Genomic DNA, 21,996 nt, shown 5'->3' on the forward strand with positions numbered 1-21,996 from the left:
ATAGCTGAATAGCTCTACTTATGTCTCAGTTTAATAGGGTAAATGTAAGAATTGGGTATGATTTGTTTTATTGATATCATAATGTAATGGAAACAGGCTAGAACATTTGGAAATGTTCTCCATTTTTATAAGAGGTATGATCATTAATGATGTGAGATTTCCAACTTAAATGTTTGCAACTCTCTTTTAAAGTAGCATTTAAAATATCAAATTATTGGGCTATCTCACCATAATATTTTAATTGAAAAAACTGTAGTTATGCATTATAACTCATAGCTATGACTACCATATAATTTTCATAACATTATAGAGGAGATTTCAGGTCTATGCAAAGTTAACAGCAATAAATTAAACCAAATAATAATCGTATCAATTTCTCGATGCAGCTTGACCAACTATTTCAACATACAGAAACACACAGAGCCTCACACTACTTTAATAACAGAGATACTGTGGCTTTTAGGGCTTTTCTTGATTAAAAGCCAAGAGTCTTATTTACATTTCTTGAAAGAAAAACTGTAATAAGGTGAAATTTTTGGCATAATGATTGACCAAATAGAGTAGAAATTATAATTTCAGAGTTCAAGTTAGAATGCATATGTACGTTGCTTCTTAAATAATAGTTGAGGAATAGAGATTATTCATCCATTTGGTTTGGGACCTACATATCCCAGTTCTGTTCCCTGTGCAGCTAGAATTTCTCCAAGTAATTCAGACTCTTAAACATATACACTCACCCTGGCCGGTGTGTCTCAGTTGGTTAGAGCCTCGTCCAATGCACCAAAAGGTGGTGGGTTCGATTCCCATTCAGGGTGAATGCGGGAGGCAACCAATCGATGTTTCTCTCTTTCCCCCTTCTTCTCTCTAGAATCAATACACACACACACACACACACACACTTATTTTTGGTTCTTTACAATCTCTGAAAAATTGCTTCTTCTATTAGTCTGTCATTCTTTATTCTCCTTTTTGGTTTTCCTTTTATCAGTTACACCTGTAGTTTATATTTTATAAACTACATTCATTGACAAAAACAAAACAAAATCTTGCCATCAACATTTTTTAGTCATTTAAAACATTATTTCATAATGAAGTAGCATGAATGTGGCTCAGTTTTTTATTTTAAAACCAGAAGAAATAAAATTTAAAATAGCAGCATTTGTTTGTGATAAATAACATTTTTACAACTTGGTCAGTCCCAGAAACTATTTTTAAAGTTGATTTAATTAATTGGCAATGTTTTCTTTTCTTATTTTAAGTGTTGTGCTTAACAAACTAATATTTGGAGAGTACCTAATTTTAGTAATCATTTGTATTTCAACTTATCCCTGAAACTGAATGTTATTATGTATTATACTTTGCATCGTAATGCTAAAATTCAATGTACATTGTTAGGAGCAAAGTTTCTACTAAAAAATGCAAATAACATAGAATAATCAATGCAGTTTTTTAAAAGAACAAAGTCAGATGATTTACACTCTCTGATTTAAAGACTTACCATAAACTACAGTAATCAAAACTGTGGATGACTGTAAGGATAGTACATAGGTAAATGGAACAGACTAGAAAGAAATCAACCCTCATATATATGACCAATTAATATTCAGCAAAAACTACCAAGGCAGTTCAATGAGAAGAAGAAACCATTTTCAATAAATGGTGCTGAAAACACTGGGAAGCCTTATGGGGAAAAATGAACATTAACACTATACATAGGAATTAGCTTGATATGTATTGTAGACCTAAATATAAAGGCTAAAATTATATCTCCTGGAAGAAAATATAGGAGAAAATCTTTGCAGCCTTGAGGTAGGCAAATATTCCTTTGATAGACACAGAAAGCACAAATCATTTTTTTAAATGATAAGTTGGACTTTTTTAATTTAAAAAGATTTTGCTCTTTGTTAGACACCATTAAAAACAAAAAGGCAAGTAACAAAATGGGAGAAAATATTGGCAATACATATTACCAAAGGATGTATATTCATTATATGCAAAAAATTCAATAATAAGACAACCTAATTAAATAATGAACAAAATATTTGAACACATTTTTAAAAAGAAGTGAATGGTCAATAGTACATTAACCAATGCTCAGTATCTCTAGTCATCAGGGAAATGCAAACCTACCATATAACCAGCCATTTCAGTATTACATGTTTACCCAAAAGAAGTGAAAACATATATCCACACAAAAACTTCTACATCAATATTACAGCAACTTTATTCTCAAAAGCCAGAAACTAGAAACCACTCAAATGTCCATCAACATGTGAATGAATAAACAGATTATGGATATCCTCCTATATAATAAAAGGCGAATATGTAAATTGTCCCCTCAGGAGTTCGACTGCTCGCTATGATGTGCACTGACCACCAAGGGGCAGCGCGGAACAAAGGAAGGCCCCGGCCGGCAACTGGCAGCCAGGAGAAGGAAGGCCCTGATCGGCCCTAGTCGTCAGCCAGGCCTAGGGACCCTACCAGTGCATGAATTTCATGCACTGGGCCTCTAGTTCATATAATAAAATTCTACCAGTAATAGAAAGAACAAACAATAGATGTTCCTAGCAATGTGGAGCTATCACAAAAATATGCTGAGTCAAAGACATCAGATGAGAAAGAGTATGCCATTTATATGAAATTCCAGAAAATGCAGACTAATACACACTGGCAGAAAGCAGATTTGTGATTGTCTGGTATCAGGGTATAGAGAGAAAGATTGACCACAGAGAAGCACAAATAAATTTTTGGTGTAATAGAAATATTCTATATCTGGGTCATGGCATTAGTGACATGCTGTATACATATGTCAAAATTTATTAAATCCGATCCTTTAAGTGAGTGTTATTATTATACATAAACTGTAGACCCAGTGCACGAATTCGTGCATGAGTGGGGTCCTTCTGGGTGTTCTGCAGGGATCCAGCTGAAAACTGCAGTCCGACACCACCTGCAGCTCCTACCTGCCTTTCCCGCTCATCCCAGCCCCAATGTGCCTGCCGCAATTGATTGGGAGAGGCTTGGGCTGCCACAGCAGCACTCACCAACCATAAGCCCTGCATCTGGCACCCTACCAAGGGGCATGGCCTGCAGGATTGGGCTTAAACAAGCTCTCTGACATCCCCCAAGGGGTCCAGAAAGCGAGAGGGTGCAGGCCAGGCAAAGGGACCCCACCAGTGCATGATTGGGCCGGGGAGGGATTGAAGGAGGGCTCCAGGGCGTGTCTGGCCCTTCTCACTCAGTCCCGATGGGCCAGAGCCCAGCAGCAAGCTAACCTAACATGTCAGAGCATTTGCCCCCTGGTGGTCAGTGCACATCATAATAGCAGCTGGACTAGTTGACTGTCTACCCCCTGGTGGTCAGTGCATGTCATAGCGAGTGGTTGAGCAGCCTTAGCATATCATTAGCATATTACACTTTGATTGGTTGTTTAATTGTTCTGCTGTTTGGTCTATTTGCATATTACCTTTTTATTATATAGGACTGGAGGCCCGGTGCATGAAATTCGTGCACAGGGATGGGGGGGTTGTACCTCAGCCTAGCATGCACCCTCTCCAATCTGGGACCCCTCTAGGGATGTCCAACTGCCCATCGGGCCTAAACGGGCAGTCAGACATCCCTCTCACAATCCAGGACTGCTGGCTCCCAACCGCTCACCTGCCTGCCAGCCTGATCACCACCTAACCACTCCCCTGCCAGCCTGATTGATGCCTAACTGTTCCGCTGCCGGCCCAGTCGCCCCCAACTGCCCTCCCCTGCCGGCCTGGTCACCCCCAACTGCCCTCCTCTGCCGGCCCGATCACCTCCAACTGCCTTCCCCTGCCGGCCTGGTCACCCCCAACTGCCCTCCCCTGCCGTCCTGGTCACCCCCAACTGCCCTCTTCTGCCGGCCCGGTCACCTCCAACTGCCCTCCCCTGCCAGCCTGGTCACACCCAACTGCCCGCCCCTGCCGGCCTGGTCACACCAAACTGACCTCCCCTGCAGGCCTGGTCACCCCCAACTTCCCTCCCCTGCAGGCTCAGTTGCCCCCAACTGCCTTCCCCTGCAGGCCATCTTTTGGCGGCCATCATGTGGCCACATGGGGGTGGCCATCTTGTGTGTTGGAGTGATGGTCAATTTGCATAGTGGTTGTGACTAATTAGCATATCTGGTCATGACTGTGAGGGTGTCATGACCAATTTGCATATTACCCTTTTATTAATATATTAGTATAGATAATACCCCAATAAAGCTAATTTTTTAAATTACAATTTGAAATATATAATGGTTTCTTCAAACCTTATACTCTGCTTTTAAGAATGAGAAATTAGTATCTTCTATCATCCACTACCATTCTCCCTGGCCCGCTTTCTTTTAAAGATCAAAATTGTATAAATTTGATAAGCATTTAAAATAAGTATAAGCAATCATAACTATTCATCATACAGGCTATCAGAGATTCGAAGGCTAAGGAGCCACCTGGTGCAATGGGAAGTGTACAAAGATTTGGTTTGATATCCAAACTCAGCCTCTCATAGTATCTCTTAAATTATCAGAGTATCAAATATTTGATTTGAAGAATGGGGGTATCGTTTATTACCAAAAAATCATCTCTGTTTCAGAATCTAGTGAAATAACAGGTGCAAAAGCACTTTGTAAGCACAACAAATCCCTATTCTTACCAGCTTATAACTGCCTGCAAGTAAAAATTCTAAATAAAAGCTAGCTCCATTTTGCCCATGGACTCTGTGAGAACAAAAAGCAAGTAATTTTCCACCAGAAATCGCTAGCACCTAGTCTAGCACCTGGCATAAAAAGGCACTAAATATATGTTGGGTGAATTAACTTCAGTTTCAGTTTCTGAACCCCAACATTTTCATCAATATGATCAGGGAAATATGTGAAGCCATGGACTGCCTTTTTTAAGCTCCTGAGCCCAAACACAAAATGCTTATAATAAGAGGTATTAGAACTCACAACTTTATACCAACAACTTAAATATTCAATACATGTGTGGAGGTGCCTATTTTGCTTCTGACATAATGAAGGAATGATCACAAAATACTTGAGTTTAGGCTGTCTACTTATCCTGACATTATAAGCCCCTTGGTTCAGAGAATCAAGTCCCTGTAGAATTAAGCCTCACTGCTTCTAACCCATGTATAACTTCCTATTAAAGGTGAAATCTAATAACTAGCCATGAAAGGAAACATAAGATAAGGCAAGCCAATCATCACCTTTTTTATATCTTAATAAGTTAATGGTTCAAAACCTTTTTTGGGGGGACACAACTCCTGAATATACTCTTCTCTCCCTACCCCTATCCTATAGAGTTAGGGGTAGGCAACAGCTATGTATCTCCAAAAGGTGACTGGGCTGGCACCAACACCAGTGCTACTGACGTTTCCCCATTCAGTTTTATTTCATTAATCTTAATGCCATATATGCAACCTTTCTCTTGCTAGGGGGAGGCCAGAACATAACCTGCAAACACATGCTAATGCATTACTGGGATAATACAAGAAGAGAGTTATAGATTTTTATCTCCTCTGCACCCAGGAATGAGCATAACCAATGCTTTTGGGAGACTATGGAGAGTCCATCTTATCTACCTTCCCTGGGATGGAGGACTGAGTGGATGTTGCCTCTTGGTTCAGTATTTTTGTTTCTGGAATTCTGTCTTTGCATTCTATTATTATCCTCTAATAAACTGATGCATCCACTTTGCAAAATATAAGAATATGAAGTTATTATATGTGCTTAAAACATGTTTTTGGATAAATGGTTCTTTTTATTTTCCAGTACTCTTCATGTTCATATCATTAATTTTCAGGTTTCAACAGTTATTTTTTAAAGTAAGGATTTAAACATAAAACAATAACCCTAGGTAAAGAACTAAGGAATTTTGATATTTCATAATCATTCTTTCTATTTTTAGTAATTGTTTGACCCTACAAATGTTTATAATAGCCAGCCACTGTTTCTATTTTCTCTCCCTTCTTTGTTATAAAAATTATAACTTTAATATAATAATGCATTACATTTTAATGATAAGAAACCATAATGAAGTCTTTATATTTGAACATAAATTACAATATGAATTTGTGAGATCCTATATTTATAATAGCATTTATATTTTGTGATATATGTGATATGTCTATATGTGTATATATATGTTGTACATACATTTGACTACATTTACATGTTCAGAGATTTATATAAAGGCATTAAAATAACAAACAGGCATAGTCATTCATGGGTGTTCGTTATATATAAAGGTTATTGGTGATGCAAAAATATAAAAGATAGAAGAACCTAGTAATTGCCTTTAAGATCAGAGCACAAAGCATTAGTTTGGATTTTACAAGGCCAGCCAGCAACAAAAGAGCAGTAATTTATGAGCTCAGCGTAAAAGAATAGCATAATTGCATTAAAAATTAATGCTAATGAACACTAAAATGGGGAAGGTGGTTATGATGAAAGTTTGTATTCATCTTCTCTGGTTTGAATGATGGCTAGTGGCTTGATTAATGGCTTAATTTCTATCAATTAGCGGGGAAAAATCTCCTGCGAGACAAGGGTAAATTGAGCATTGAATTACATATCTTGCTTTTGTGTGCTAAGAAAAAAGAGCTGCGTATCTCTGATATTAGCCACAGTGACAAATGTGGTGTGCCCTGCGATGTCTGTGTTAGCTCTCCTGACAGGCGAGCTGTGTGTGGTTATGGGGTGTTTGGAGATGGCTGGCAGACAGCATTCACTGCAAGTTCCTTACAAACATACAGTGCTTCCATCTACAGAATTTTAATTAGAGTCAATAAGAATTCTAGAATTAAAATGGACAGCAAATGGCAACTTCAGAGTTTGTATTCTGCCCTATTAATCTTGTATACCTCAAATTATATTTCTTCTATCCTATTAAAATGAGAAAACTTCCAGTAGCTTTAGCTTTGTTGGAATGATTATTTCTTATCACTCTATTGAAGTGGATTTGACTACCCATGTTTATCACATTTGAAACAAGCATAAGGCAGTAGTCTCTGTTGTTGGACTACATAGTGATTATTGCTCAAAAACTATTCTAGATTTTTGTAACACCAATGTTATGTAATAGATACAGAACAACTCTGAAGTGATAATTTACTCAGGTTGATTTCATGCTTAAGTGAAAGAATGCTAGATTTCCTAAAAATTTTATTTTTCTTATTTATTAATAAAGGTTTTTGGAATGTGACATAATTTTTTAAAAACTTTTTCAAATGTGAAAGATTCTGAAAATATACATCTGTAATCTAGCTCAAGATAATACCAGAAGACCAAGATAATTTATATGGCATCTCCTCTACAAATAAAACTACATTGCATTTTACTGAATGAATAGCATTAAAATGTAGAATAAGAACAAAACCAAGAACAGTTATTATTTCTTGTAAATGGATGGGAAGGAGGAAAAAAATAATTTGTTGTTTAGCAGGTGTGGGTCAAGAATTTATTTCAACAGGAAATAATGACTGGATCACAATTCAGAGATTGGATCTCATTTATATGGCTAACTAGTCAAGTGACCTTGGCTAAAGTTACTTAGCCTCAGTTTCTCATCTGTACAATGGGATTGAAAATTGTTCTCTCGCCCTAACCGGTTTGGCTCAGTGGATAGAGCGTCAGCCTGCAGACTCAAGGGTCCCAGGTTCGATTCCGGCCAAGGGCATGTACCTTGGTTGCGGGCACATCCCCAGTGGGGGGTGTGCAGGAGGCAGCTGATCGATGTTTTTCTCTCATCGATGTTTCTAACTCTCTATCCTTCTCCCTCCTCTCTGTAAAAAATCAATAAAATATATTTTTTTAAAAAAAAGAAAATTGTTCGTTCTCATGGTAGTTAAATGAGGTAGTTCATGTGAAGTGCTTAGCTCAGCAGACTGCCATAAATGTAAACTTTTGTTACTTCTGCTACCAGAATAGCTCATCTGGCTTTTTTAACAGCCATTTAAATGAAAAATTAGCCTCTATGACCTTACTCACTAGAAAGGCACTCCAAATACTGATGATCAAAACAAAGTGCCTGTCAACCTACGGACAGTAAACTAAAACATGTTTATTTTATAACACGATGTCTACCACACAACTACCATTTTGGGCAGTTCGTGTTACTAGACATCCATTAGGAAGTGACAGGACCTCCCATCTCTTGAATCACTGGAGCCCAGGAGGCCAGGCATCAGCAGAGCACTGCTTCCCCACGCACCCTGTAGCATTCAGTGAGTCAGGGTGGACTCCATGTCCTGGTGGGTGATGACATCCACCTGGGCCTTTTGTGCCTCCTCAAAGATACGCACAGGCCTGGCCCCTCTTCCGATCATTCCCACAAGGCTGCCACACCACAGGTGATGCTGCAAGAAGTGTGAGCTAAAGCTAGTTACTACCAGCTGAAAAAAGGTTGCCATCTTCAAACCATATGGTCAGCAATTGAGTTTCTCTGCAAACTTTTCAGCCAACTTCCATGTCCGCGGTACAGTTACTAAATTAGCTCCCTTAGCCCTGTACTGAGCACAGGTGTCCTCTCCCTGATTTTCACAACTTGCTCCTTCACATGATTCTTCTCTCTGCTATAATATCATCTTGTCAGAGAGTTCTTCCCTGGTGACCAATCTGAAATAGTGCCCTTCCTCCTTTCTAGCCCTCTACCCTGCTCTATTTTCCTTGATATTATATTGTGTATTTACATGTTTATTATTTGTCTCCCTGATTAAAACATAAGCTCATAAGAGAAAGAATTCTTGTTTCTAAACCCTAACATATCTGACAATGCCTGGTACATTGAATGGGCTCAAATATTTGAAAGAAGAAAGGGAGGGAGGGAGGGAGGGAGTGAGGGAGGAAGGAAGGAAGGAAGGGAGGGAGGGAAGGAGGGAAGGAGGGAGGGAACCAACCTCTTGACTATCCTGTGATGTTTAGCTATTATCCCCATGCCACATTGGAGAAAACAGAGACCAGCACAGCTTGAATCACTTGCCCAAGGTCACACAGCTAGTAAGTAGCAGAGATAGGGTTGAACCCAGATAGTGTCAACCTATAGCTATTAAAACTAACCAGTTAATGAAATTTAATTTTGTTCAATTATAGTTTATAGTCAATATTATTTGGTATTAGTTTCAGGTGTACAGCATAGTGGTTAGACAATTAGATACTTTACAGTGTTCCCCTGATATTCCCAGGATCCAACTAGCACCGTACATAGTTATTACACTATTATTGACTATATTTGCTATGCAAAAACATTTAATTTTGTAAGTTACAGAAACTTCTGATATTTGACAACCCCCATAAAGTTTTTTTAATGGTTACTTTAATTCCTCTAATTTTTACTTTTTCAACAAATGTTTATTGACAGCTTACTAAATAGTAAAGCATACGACACTAAGTCCTAAATTGACACAAAAAGGTATGTCTCCTATAGTTGGAGAAATTAAGCTTTCACTCATGAAGAGATTACTATCACTGCAAGGCAACATATGGGGAAAGCCAAACGAATTATGGAAGAGATCCCTTTTCTCACAGGTGGCAAGGGAAAGCATCACCAAAAGGATGGCCTAAAATGACAGGAAGGATTCAGAAAAGTTGAGAGCATTCTAGGTGAGAGGAGCTAAATGAGGTTCAGTGTGATTTTATTTTTAATAAAGCCTTGCCTGGTACCCAATTCACTTGCACTTATTGAAATGTCTATCAGAAATTCTTCACTGGTACGTCCACATTAAAGTTACTTCTGTGACCAAATCTGATATGGAAAGCAGTTTAATGTAAGACGCGTCTGTCTGGGAGTCTATCCAAGGGGGGCTGCTGTTAGAGACACTTTAGGAGCCTCATCGACATATGGAACTTGGTTCTGTGTCATAAGCTTCCAGAAGACTAACAGAGAAGCCACATTCTACTGAAGAAGTTTTCTCACCTTTCAAGTTATTTGTGGACATCAGTTCTGAAAATTTATGCCCAGGGATATGGGACTTATGAACACAACCTTAAAATGTTAGGGTTGGGTGAATTTCTGACATGTACTTTGTATGCTTTGTTTTAAAAGACAAAGCAGTGACTGTCTTCTGTTAAAATTTGTGCTCATGGGAAATTATTTTAATAACTAAAATTTCAAGTAAGTTTTATGGGATATTTTATTTGTTTATAGATTTTATTGAATAGCTTTATTCATTCATTCATTCATTCATTCATTCATTGAATTACCAGTTTGATGCTGTTTGCTTTTTTCATTCTTGAAAATGCCTCACATTTCAGTACTTGCACGTTTTGTGTTCAGTATGTATATTTTACTCTAAAAAGGAATTTCAAGGATATTTGCATTCTTGATGAAAATTTAAGTCAGTTTAAACTGAAGAAATCCTTTTGTATTATTCATGGATTTGTAGCAGTACTATTAGTATATAATTTTTTTTTCCTGGAAGAGAAGAGTAAAGTAGCATAAGTAACTCAATAACTATGAGGCCAACCAACCCAAACTCTTTGTAACATAAAATGCATTTTAACTTTGGATAAATTCATAAAATATTAATATTCAAAAGGAGTCAGTTGAAGATGAGATTTTCATGTGTGAGATACCTTCCATGAAACTCCCATTCTTTTATTCCATGATTACGTCTTGGGTAATAGTGCCATCTGCTGTGTTCAGCCTAGCACTGCTGCCAGTTTAGAGATCTGTTTATGTTTATTGTCTATAAATGGCATACAGATTAAAATTTTGTCTTTTCAAATAAAAGGTTTATATTGGACTTTGTCATCTTGATTTACTAATTTTAAATGTGTATACCTTTTGATAACATTTTAAAAGAAAATTCTGTAAATGTTGTAACATGTAAAATCGTCAAATATATAACGAAGTAGCAGATGAGCCTAATTTTTATAATATAACATCAGTGGTAACTAATAAGCTTTTTGATTTTAATTTTTCATCACAAAAGAAACAAAATGATTTTCCATGCAGTGAGTTAGTATTGATTGTTTTAGTCTATAGTGACTTAGCTTTCTGACTCCATTATTTGTTATTTTACTACTATGAAGTATGTCTCCCTTCTACTGACATCTTACAGACAGCCTATGAAAGTCATTATATTTACCAATGGTATGTTTATCAAAAAGCATCAAATGCTAGATGTTTCCTCCGTATTTACCATGTTAATATTTTTTAATTCTATAATTTTAATTCTCCCAGTAACTTTGTCACTTATGTTTACCTCATGGTTGATGAATGCAAGATACTTTGTATGCTAGGCATTCATGCCAAGTATATAAACAATAACTAGTTTTCATTCACGTTTTTCTCAGTCTTACAATTGGCACGGGATTTTAAAATGACAAATTGGCATATATAGCTTAACCTCAATTTAAAATAATTTAGTATATATTATCAATGTGCTTTATTCTGCTGCCAAAAATGACAGGGTTATACTCAAGGCATACATTTGTGGACATTGATATTAGAATTTTGAGTATGAAGCAATGTAAACATTTTTATGCCTGTTGTTTTTAGACAGCATGGAGCTGAGCTATTATGAGACTGAAAATGTACATCTCCCATGAATCTCACAATCTTTAACTTAAATATCACTTTTACTCTTTAATTTAAGTATCCTACTCTTTAGTTTAAATACCACCCGTAAAATGGTTCCCACATGGAAAGGCAAAAGCTTTGCTGGTTTATTTTCAGATTGTAAGTCAGGCAAACTGGCTTTCCCCTATCTGCCTGTCACTGTAGTCCTGGATGATCACTGAAAAACCCAGAGATCATGTTCTGTTTTTCTCTAATCTTTCTACTTCCTTTCTTTATAATTTCTCCAGTGCTATTTTGTTGAACATACTGGCTGGTTGTATGTCCATATTTAAATCTATGAACACTATAAGCTTTATACAGCAAGTACTATTGGTGAGCTCACCTCTGACATTTAATACTAATGATGTGCTTTGTAAATCCGAATGAGAGAATATGTTAAGGAAAATTCCAAAGGGTCAAACAGTTGATACATATGAGACATCCTGAAGTCAGAAATATTTGACTTCGCTTGGGAATTAGTGATTTTGAAATAATAGAGAGCTAATGAAGACCTATACAGACAAATTGTTTTCATATTGGCAAATTAAAGTTGGATCATGTGGAATGGTACACATGATAATTTTTCTCTGCTATATTAACACTAATAAACATACTATCCACTGGTATGGGATGTGTTAATATTAATAAATTCGCTGAGCAAAGAATCTCTCATTTCACATGCTCAATTAGTACATTGCATAATTAAAATCCACAGGAGCTTTTATTCTAAAGCATGTGGAGCTATTAGCTCTTCCATGATACTCCAACAGTGCTTGCTTTTATGTGGGAAAATATATTCTTCCAAAGATGGGAGTGTTGGCTCTGGCTCTCACTGCAAAACAAAAGCTGAATGTTATTTTCACTTTTGCCTTTTCCATAAAAGTGAAATCCTCTTCAGATTTTTCAGTTAACAGAAGCATGTACTAATGTAGATCTTTTGTAAAAGTGGAGTGGAGTGATGGGAACTTTCGAGAAGCAGAGGGAATACTTGTATTTCCTCTCCCACCCACTGACAAGGCTGAGAAGCAATGGCAATCCAGTCGCAGTGAGCACCCCTGCTGCCCAGGCTCTTTGGAGATATGGCTAATTTCAAGTCCTGGATGGAAACTATTAAATGAACCTGGAACATCTTTTCAAACCTTAACTACTAGGGATCATATCGAAAGGATGCAGAAACCAACCTGAAGAGGTAGACTAATTTAAAATATGAAAACAACTACCATGGACTAAAATACATTAAAAATACAAATGTTAACTCATATTGGTCATTTTTGTACCAAAATTGATAGAGGGAAATAATTGAAAATACATTCTGCCTTTTCCTGTATAGACTATATTTTACAATCACCAAATCGTCAATGAGGCAAGTTCTTCATTATAGAGGAATTAGAGCTAATAAATGCAGGAAGAATAATAGAATTATTATTACCAGTTTCAACCTCTAGTGCAATGATAGATCTAAGCAACAAACATTTATATCTGCTAAAACCTTTCGATGAAAGGTCATAAAGAACTTCATAACAGAAGGGTCAGGCTGACAACACCTTGGACCCACTGCTCAATCTTAGCCTCACTGAAAGTGGGAGAAGCGCATCCTGATATGATGTAATAGGATTGCACAGCACCACCTTTGATGTATTCTTGGTCAGAAGAAATTGAAACTGAATCTAGATCTAACTACTGGTTTACACAAACTACAAAGGGTAAAGGAACATGTTAAATGACACCATGAGAATAAAAATTAGCCAGTCCCAGAATGTGGAAATTGTTAAAAGATAAATGATCTGGTTTCTTCCATAAATAAATGGTAATGAAAGGAAGGACAGTGGACAGGAAGTGATTAAAAGGGAATTAAGATACTTATTGACCAAGTGTAATGTGTAGACCTTGTTGGGATCCTGTTCCAAACAAGCCAACTATAAAAAGAAATGTTTTTGGACGTTTGTGAAAATTAAACATGGACTGTATAAGATGATATTAAGAGAATTGTCTATAATAATAAAAGTGTAACATGCAAATTGATACAACAGTGGAATGACCATCCAAATTCGGACTAAGCCGGGGCTGCGAAGGCCTACTCTTACACAGATTTCGTGCATAGGGCCTCTAGTTGGTAATATTGTTGGATGTGAAGATGGTATTGTTATGGTGCTGTTTTTAATTTTTTTCTTAAGCCCTATCTGAGATGCCTTCTGAAATATTTAGTGGTCACATGGTATGATATCTGGGATTTACTTTACTCCTGGTCTACCAAAACACACATACACACTGAAGTGTGATGGATAGATTAATTAAGAATAATAGAAAGTTAATGATTATAGAAGCTGGATGGTGGGTACAGGTGGATTTATTGAGCTCTTATTTTAGTTTTATGTGTATTTTCAAAATAATGAGGATATTTTTTTCACTTGTTTTTTGGAAGTTCTCCCACCAGATTAGCCCAGATTGGCTTAGATCATTATAGCAGTGCCTTCTCAGCAATATTTTAGGTTTTAGGTGAAAGTCTTAGTATGTAGGGACATTATACTTGCAGATCATAGGGGAAGAAAGGTTTCTTGCTGTAGCCTATTACGATAGCTTTTCATCCAGTTAAATTTTTCTTTTCATCCAGTTAAATTTTGTGAGTTAAAATTACTTCATAGAAATAAAGAACTCTGCTTAGGTGTAGTGTCGTTAACAAGTTTATATGCCAAAAATACACTGACAATTCCCCCCCCCCCCCCTTTTTTTTTAGACCAAACCACCCTGGTAGAACAAGTAAAAAGAGTAAAAGAAATTGAAGCCATTGAAAGTGATTCTTTTGTTCAGCAGACATTCAGATCAAGTAAAGAAGTCAAAAAGGTAAGTTTTCATCCAGGTATTATGAATAAACCTTTAGATTCCAACTGAAGAGATGCTTTATTAATGGATTTCACTTAAATGTAAGAGCTTCTGCTAATAGATAGATGAAGTAGGGTGAGAGAGTGTCAGCATGTTATTGAGAGAGAGAGAATGAACCAGTGAGAATCAGTTTAAGTTTAATTTGTCAAAAAATATACTGTAAAAATGTGTCTGATGCCATTTTTATTTTAAAATTCACTGAAAAGACCAAGTAAAATGTCAACACAGTTCACAACAATAATATGCATTTCATGAACATAATACATGATTTTCTTTTCAAGCATATATACTGGTATCTACTTTTTGAATTCTCATTGCTAGAGAAAAGTTAGAAAAGGCCTTTAACAATGAAATTATACCCAAATAGTAACATATATCTATACTCTTGCCAGATGGGTATCTAGTAAAAGGGGCTTTGATTAGCATTTTATTTCTGTTGAATATTTTGTGTGTGCTTTCAGTCATAATTAAGGCTGCTTTTGGGAATATATGTTCCTTTGGTAGGAAAAGACATTTTACTATGAAAATACATGTAATCTTTAGTAACACATCTGACAAAGACATGGTATACTTACCAATTACTCAAAAATATTCTACATGTATACATAAGTTAATGACTGAGAGAACCAAGATGGAGCAGGGGCCTCTGCCTCCATAAGGAACCTTTTTAAATCTATGTGAAGGAAGCCCATCTTCTGTTTCAACTATTTTTAAAACAGTTTTTTCTTCACAATGATCATAAAAAGCAATAAAATCAATTCTGGAAACCCTACAAATAGCTAGTTTTAGGTTGGATAAGTATGGCAGAGAAGCAAAAATAGCCTAGAAATGTTATTAATTCAGCACTGTGAGTTGAGTCTGTTAGAAATGTATTTAGTTAAAATATTTTACCAACATTTTTATTTCTTTCCTCCAAAAGCAAGACCAACTTGCAGACATCTTGGGTTTAGCAATTGGGAAGCAGTGGTCAAAAAGCATAAAATGTAGAGTCAGACAGACTTGGAAACACATTCTGATTCTATTTACTATCTACATCCTTAAACTATATAACCTTATTAAACCTTGGCTTTCTTATCTTCAAATGGGGATAATACCCATGGCAGAGGTCTTTAAAAGATAAACAAGATACTGTACGTAGAACAGTTAGCCAAGTGCCTGGCACACAGGAAGACTCCAGAAATGAAAGCTGTTTACTACTCTTCTTCTCCTGCTCCTGCCCCACCTCCTCCTCTTACTGAACACTGAGGGATATATTTGTCGATGGCTTCCTAAAGAGGAATTGTAGGTACAAGGATTCCCATTGTGGTTGGACCAGAGATTGTTGTAATTTTTTATGGTTTCTATACCTTGACCTATTGTATTACCAGCAAAATAGTTAAAAATTACTTCAGAGCTTTATGTAGCTTTAAATTTGCTGGTTTCCTGTATAGGCATCAGCTTTGGACCAGTTTGTTTCAACACAGCAATTTGAAAACATTAAAGCACTGAGCAAATTATGAGAAACAATGTTGTATCCTAGCCCCACTTTTTAAATTTAACTTAAATGTCTGCCATTAATAGCAGACATTTAACATATATAATTTATCTAATATCCCAATAACCGTTATTTATAGCTAAGGAAGCTGAAGCTCAGCAAATTTTATAACCATGGTCAAACTGCTAGTAAATGACAAGAAGCAGCATCTAAATCAAATTTGTCCAACTCCAGAGCCTCTTTTTCCTATTATTAAATGTCTAGTAATTGTGAACGCAATGAACCTTCCCTGTTGTAATATAAAGAAAGCATGCATTGAAATATAGTAAGTGGCACCAACAGGGGAATATGCTAAAAAGCCTCAGAAGATGGCATTTACCTTGGTGAATGTACAATAGGATTAGCTATACAACACTAGACTTTTATTAGTCACTGCATTTCAAAATGATCAGAAAAGCAGTGATGGGCCAACAATGAATAAATTCCAATTCAACTATATATAAAACAGGACCAATCTTAGTTTAGAAAGTGATATTCTGTTTTTAGTTTCTAAAATGTCTGTGTCTCCAGTATATGGTAGGAATTCAGGATGCCCACGAAGCTGAATTATTTATTAGGAGATTACTTAGCACAGGGAGGTAAATTATCTTGAGTACTGTTTAATCCAGATCATGGGAGAGGTGATGGGGTATCCCTGATGCATAGCAAAGACTCTCTTGAGGACTAAATTACCCATGACCCAAGTTTCAACATCTTTCTCTCCTGGAAAGTTCTACACTCATTGGTATAAAGTTTATATCTAAAAAAGGCTTTTCTATACTATCCACCCTTTCAGTTGGTAGAGTCTTTAGCAATGTTAATTCCACTAATTAAGCTAGGGAGCCGTTACCAGAAAAGTGGCTGTTACTAATGACATGCTAGACACAGTGTCGTCTGCAACACTTATCGATTGGACTAGTTTCACCCTCTGCAATCATGTTTCTCTTGTGAGTAATCTAATAGCTCCCGGTATATCATCAACATCAGGAACAAGATGCAGCTTGTTTTCAGACTGCTGTCCATAATAATATGACCAGTTATTCATCCCTTAAATTGTTATATCTGGCAGATATCCGCCTCTGTTTAAAAAGAGGGTAATTTGTTCTTTAACTTGAAGTACAATTTGAAAACAATTTTTTCCAAACTGAACCACCAGGTGGCAGTACTGTTCAAAGACGGATGTTAGTGGCCATGTTTAGGGTTTTTTAATCATCAAATTTTATTTTCTTCACTTAAATAAAGAAGCAATTAATGATTGTTTTCACACATTTTTAATTATGTATTATTATATAATAACTTCCATGTTCTGATTCAAACCTCTGAGAACTTCACTTATGTTTGCATAAGAACTTCTCAAAGAAATATGTACAGTGAAGGTAAAAAATAGAATACGGTTACTTAGTTTTTATAATAAAATATTATCTCTGCCATACTTTTGGCAATTAGAATAACAGCACACCACAATTTTTCAAGGCAGTTGCACACAGACAGCTAGTCTCCTAACTAAGCCCTATCAGAGAACGGCCGAGATATGCAGAATGGCATGCTCTTCTAGTCTCTGCACAGCAACATAGACTACCAAACAGTGATGTCCTGGACCTCACTGGATTAGGATACTCCCATTTTTCTCCTTGCAGAATATTGGGTTTAATCTATGTCTTCAGTTTTATGAAGAGTCAGTATAATATCTTCTAAATAAGGATTGCGAATCTTATAGGCCCAGTATGTTGGAGTCATAGAAATATTTGAGACCTTGGGGGGAAAAGTATTGGCTCCAAAATATAAGAATAGAACTTTCAATTCAAATTTAACAAATATTTCTTTAAATATTTCTTATGTCGCTTGTTACAATTTGTGTTTATATATGTATTATTATGTACTAGAGGCCCGGTGCATGAAATTTGTGCACGTGGAGGGGGTTCCCTCAGCCCAACCTGTACCCTCGCCAATCTGGGAGTCCTCAGGGGATGTTCTACTGACGGCTTAGGCCTGCTCCGCATGGTTCTCTGCGCTCTGCAGGGCCTGCCTGCTCAACGCCGCAGTGACGGGCAAGCAGGCCCTGCTGTCTGCTCTCTGCGGTGCCCACTTGCCGGCTCGCCTGGTCACCGCGGTGACCCGCAAGCAGGCCCTGCTGTCTGCTCTCTGCAGGACCCACTTGCCGGCTCGCCCCCCGGCGGGACTGAAAGGTCTGGAGGACTCCTGGGGGTGGGTCCAGCTGCACCGCCTGCCTGCTACTCCCCCGGCGGGGCTGAGAGGACTGGGCACTGCCATCTTGTGGTTATGGGCACCGCCATTCATATTCCCTCTTTATTAGATAGGATTATTTGTTAGTAATTTGTCAGTCCCATTAGGAAAATGTAATCTCCAATTGGGACAGGGAACATAACTATTTTATTCTCTTTGTGTACTCAGTGCTTAGCAGTTAGTAGTACTTAATAAATACTGGTTAAATAGATGGATTTTTAATTCTAAGGTAAGTTATTCTAAGAAAGGATTAACTCATTCATGCCTATTTCATTTTTTTTCTATATGATTTTCTCAGTGAAATCTGTTTTGCCCTTCATTTAGAGAAGTGAGTGTTCAGAAGTAGACAGGTCAAAAAGAAAATGGAAATTGAAAAAACAATAGGTGTAGAGCCAGTAGGTATAGAAAGGGAGCTAAGAAGTTGAATTAATCTCCCAATTGTCTTCATTTTTTTATTTTAATTTTTAATTTCAACTTCTCATCTAATCCATTTCATATTATCCCTGAAACCTTGCTGCTAATAACTGCTTCCCTGGCTTTCTTCTTTCTTAGGGGAGGAAATATTGGAACCATCCCGAGTTAGCACCAAACTGCTGGCTCCTTCCTGGCAGGAACGATGATTTATTAGTCTTTTTGTCCCCAGCCCTTAACACAGTGCCTATATTATTCAGCAATAAAACTGAATGAAGTACTGATATGTGAATAACATGGATGAGCCTTGAAAACATTATGCTAAATGAAAGAAACCAGTCACTAAAAAACACATATTGTATGATTTCTTATATATGAAATGTCCAGAATAGACAAATCCATAAAGACAGACAGATTAGTGGTTGCCAAGGGTTGGGAAGAAATGGAGAGTAGTGACTTCTAATGGGTATGGAGTTTTGGAAAGGATGATGAAATGTTTTAAAGTTGCTTGTGGTGATGGTTACAAAACTCTCTGGGTATGCTAAAAGCTATATGATTTTCAATATGTGAATTATATCTCAGTAAGACTGTTATTTTAAATAAATAAATAAATAACCTATGACTTCGCTTTTTATACTTAAAGAGGCCAACTAAATGCTGGAGATTTGTTGCAACCTTGTTTTGTAATAGAATTTACATATATGAAATATATTTTTTTTAATAGTGTGGACTCCAAGTACCAATTTCTTAAAATTATGCTGATCATAAGAAATGATAAGCATTTTCCCAATGTTTTTGTATTTGTTTGCTTGTTTGGGGAATAATTATTTTTTTTTAATAACCTAGGGCTTCTTCATGATGACTTTCATCTCAAAAGAGACTATTGAGCAATTATTATTCAAAATCAGAAATATTATTAAAGCAGAATTGTAATTGTATATTGTGATGCAATTAATAATATGTGTTTTATCTCAGTCGGTGGAAGCCAGTGAAGTGAAGCATGTACCTGCAGCATCAGGACCAGTGTCAGTAGCTGCTGATCTACCCAGTAATGAAAAAGAAATAGACCCGAGCAGCATCCCTACTGCTATCAAGTACCAAGATGACAATTCTCTGGCTCATCCGAACGTAAGATCCTTAAACCTAAGACTGTCAGTTGAAGTCTAGTTGACTGAAATGAATTCAGACTGTTGCCCTTTTGTGTTGGCAACAAGACGACCATTGAAGGAAATGGATTCATATGTTCCAATTTGCTAAAAGTAGGCAACTGACCCCCCACCCCCCAGCCCTTGGAGCTGTTACATGTATTTGACTATGGTATGTCCAACTCATGTTGCCTGACTTCTAGAAGAAGTATTTCTATGACTAAGAAAAATAGACAGAAAGAGGAGTTTTGTTGTGTTTTTAATCTGGCACTAAAAGATCAGATTCAGGCTCAGCTTAGATGGTTCATTGACTATGAACTTGTCATGGACATACTTTGCTGTCTTCTGTGAAATGCTGTCATTTCACTCGGTCTCTCAGAAAGATTGTAGGAAATAAACTTCACAAAATCCTATATAATAAAAGGCTAATATGCAAATAGTCTAAACGGTGGAACAACTGAACAACCAGTCGCTATGACATGTGCTGACCACCAGGGGGTGTGCGTGGAAAATGACAGGTGTTGGGCGTGGCAGGATGGTGGAGCCAGGTGAGCAGGGGCGCCAGACCACGGTGGGGCACCAGTCGCTGTCATCGGGGCAAACCTCTGGTGCGTTACTAAAAATTCTTTGCTCCTGCATGCTGCGGTCCCACCTGGCGCTCACACCTACTGCTGGCGCCAGCCCCACTCGTAGGGTATAAAATTGTTAACCAAATGATGTTGATATTAGTCCTTTTAATCCAAAACTATCTGATCATTATTAATTCCAAATAGATGATCTTCAGTTAAGAAGTCATAGAGTTAAACAGTATTCAAATCTTGTGCTGAAAGATGTATTTCATAAAGGTGCTTTGCATCATGTAAGGTCAAACCCCAGTGATTAGTACACAATAACATTTTTTCTTTTTCCTTTTTATTTCAGTTATTTATTGAGAAAGCTGATGCTGAGGAGAAGTGGTTCAAGAGATTAATTGCTCTTCGACAAGAAAGGCTAATGGGCAGTCCTGTGGCCTAATTAATACATATGGTTGAATTAACAGTAACATTGGAAATTTAGGTTTTTATATCCCATTTTAACTTTTTACTCTTATAAAGAATTGACCCAATTATATAAAAAGGTAATCTCATTTAATTCATTTCTCATGTGGGCTTGAATATTTGTTGACTTGAACTTAAACACTGTGAATATTAAAACTAGTGTAAAATTGAGGAATGCATGAAAATCCCTGCTGTTAATAAAGCTAATCCTAAAAATATCAATGTTAAAGTAAATGGCACACAGTATCATTTCTAAGTACAATTTTTAAAATATCAACTGTCATTTAAAGACACTATTTGATCATGCATATATGAGAATCAAACTATATGCTATAAATATGAGATTTCATCTTCCATGTCTTTGAATCTTTTATTTCACCTTACTGGGAAATTTTAGGAACAATAAAAAGCATTCTTAACAATCTAAGCAGAATGAGCATGTTAATATTTAAAGAACAACATATTTATTGAAAAAATTTCTTAAAGATCAAATTGATGTCTTATTGCTTAGAGATCAGCTTTTACTAAGTTCCTTTTAAACATGTTAGCAGATCCCACTCGTTCTTTTAGAAATCACATGCTCATGCTAGACCTAACCACTTGGCAAAATGTCCATGACAGGGAAGTCATTTCCAAGGAAACAGGTAAGAGCTCTCGCTTCAGTCTTACTTAGCCATCTGCTGTTCTCTGTAGAGGAAGCCAACTAGTTGTAATGTTGAGAAGCCTCTGTCACTGTAGAATACCTTTCTCTAGTGGCTGAATGAAAATCAACTATGCATTCCATACTGAACATGCCAGAGATAAGGGCTTTTAGTCCTTGCCTTTAGTTTTCAACAGCTGAAATAAATACTTCCCTCCCCTATTTTGTTCTGTTGTTTGCTCTCACTCTAATTTAGTCTCTATGAAGACTGTACCTCAGAATACAATATAAGCATGAACAGTTTTGGGGATAAAATTACCAATTTATAGGACATCTAATGATTTTTTTTCTGAAACCAGTAAAATTTAATCCTTGTTAAAAATGAAAAATATAAAGCCCTGGCCGGTATTTCTCAGTGGGTAGAGCGATGGCCCATGCACTGGGGGATCTTGGGTTCAATTACCAGTCAAGGCCATGTACCTGGGTTGTGGGTTCGCTCCCTGCCCCCTCCCTGGTTCAAGGCACATGTGGGAGGCAACCAGTTGATGTGTCTCTC

The 21,996-nt window shown here is 36.9% G+C and overlaps 1 protein-coding gene across 1 annotated transcript in view; it reads left to right on the top strand.

The window, feature by feature from the left end:
• RSRC1 (arginine/serine-rich coiled-coil 1) overlaps positions 1–21,763 on the top strand; it is a 335,473-nt gene extending 313,710 nt beyond the window's left edge. The window contains exons 8-10 of the mRNA XM_005864118.2: positions 14,305–14,411; positions 19,594–19,746; positions 20,685–21,763. Of these exons, the coding sequence (XP_005864180.1) occupies positions 14,305–14,411; positions 19,594–19,746; positions 20,685–20,777 (353 nt within the window). The 3' untranslated portion in view covers positions 20,778–21,763. The remainder of the gene's footprint in view (positions 1–14,304; positions 14,412–19,593; positions 19,747–20,684) is intronic.
• The last annotated feature ends 233 nt before the right edge of the window (positions 21,764–21,996 follow it).

This window comes from Myotis brandtii, unplaced genomic scaffold (assembly GCF_000412655.1).
Source record: "Myotis brandtii unplaced genomic scaffold, ASM41265v1 scaffold186, whole genome shotgun sequence".
NCBI classification, from domain to species: domain Eukaryota; kingdom Metazoa; phylum Chordata; class Mammalia; order Chiroptera; family Vespertilionidae; genus Myotis; species Myotis brandtii.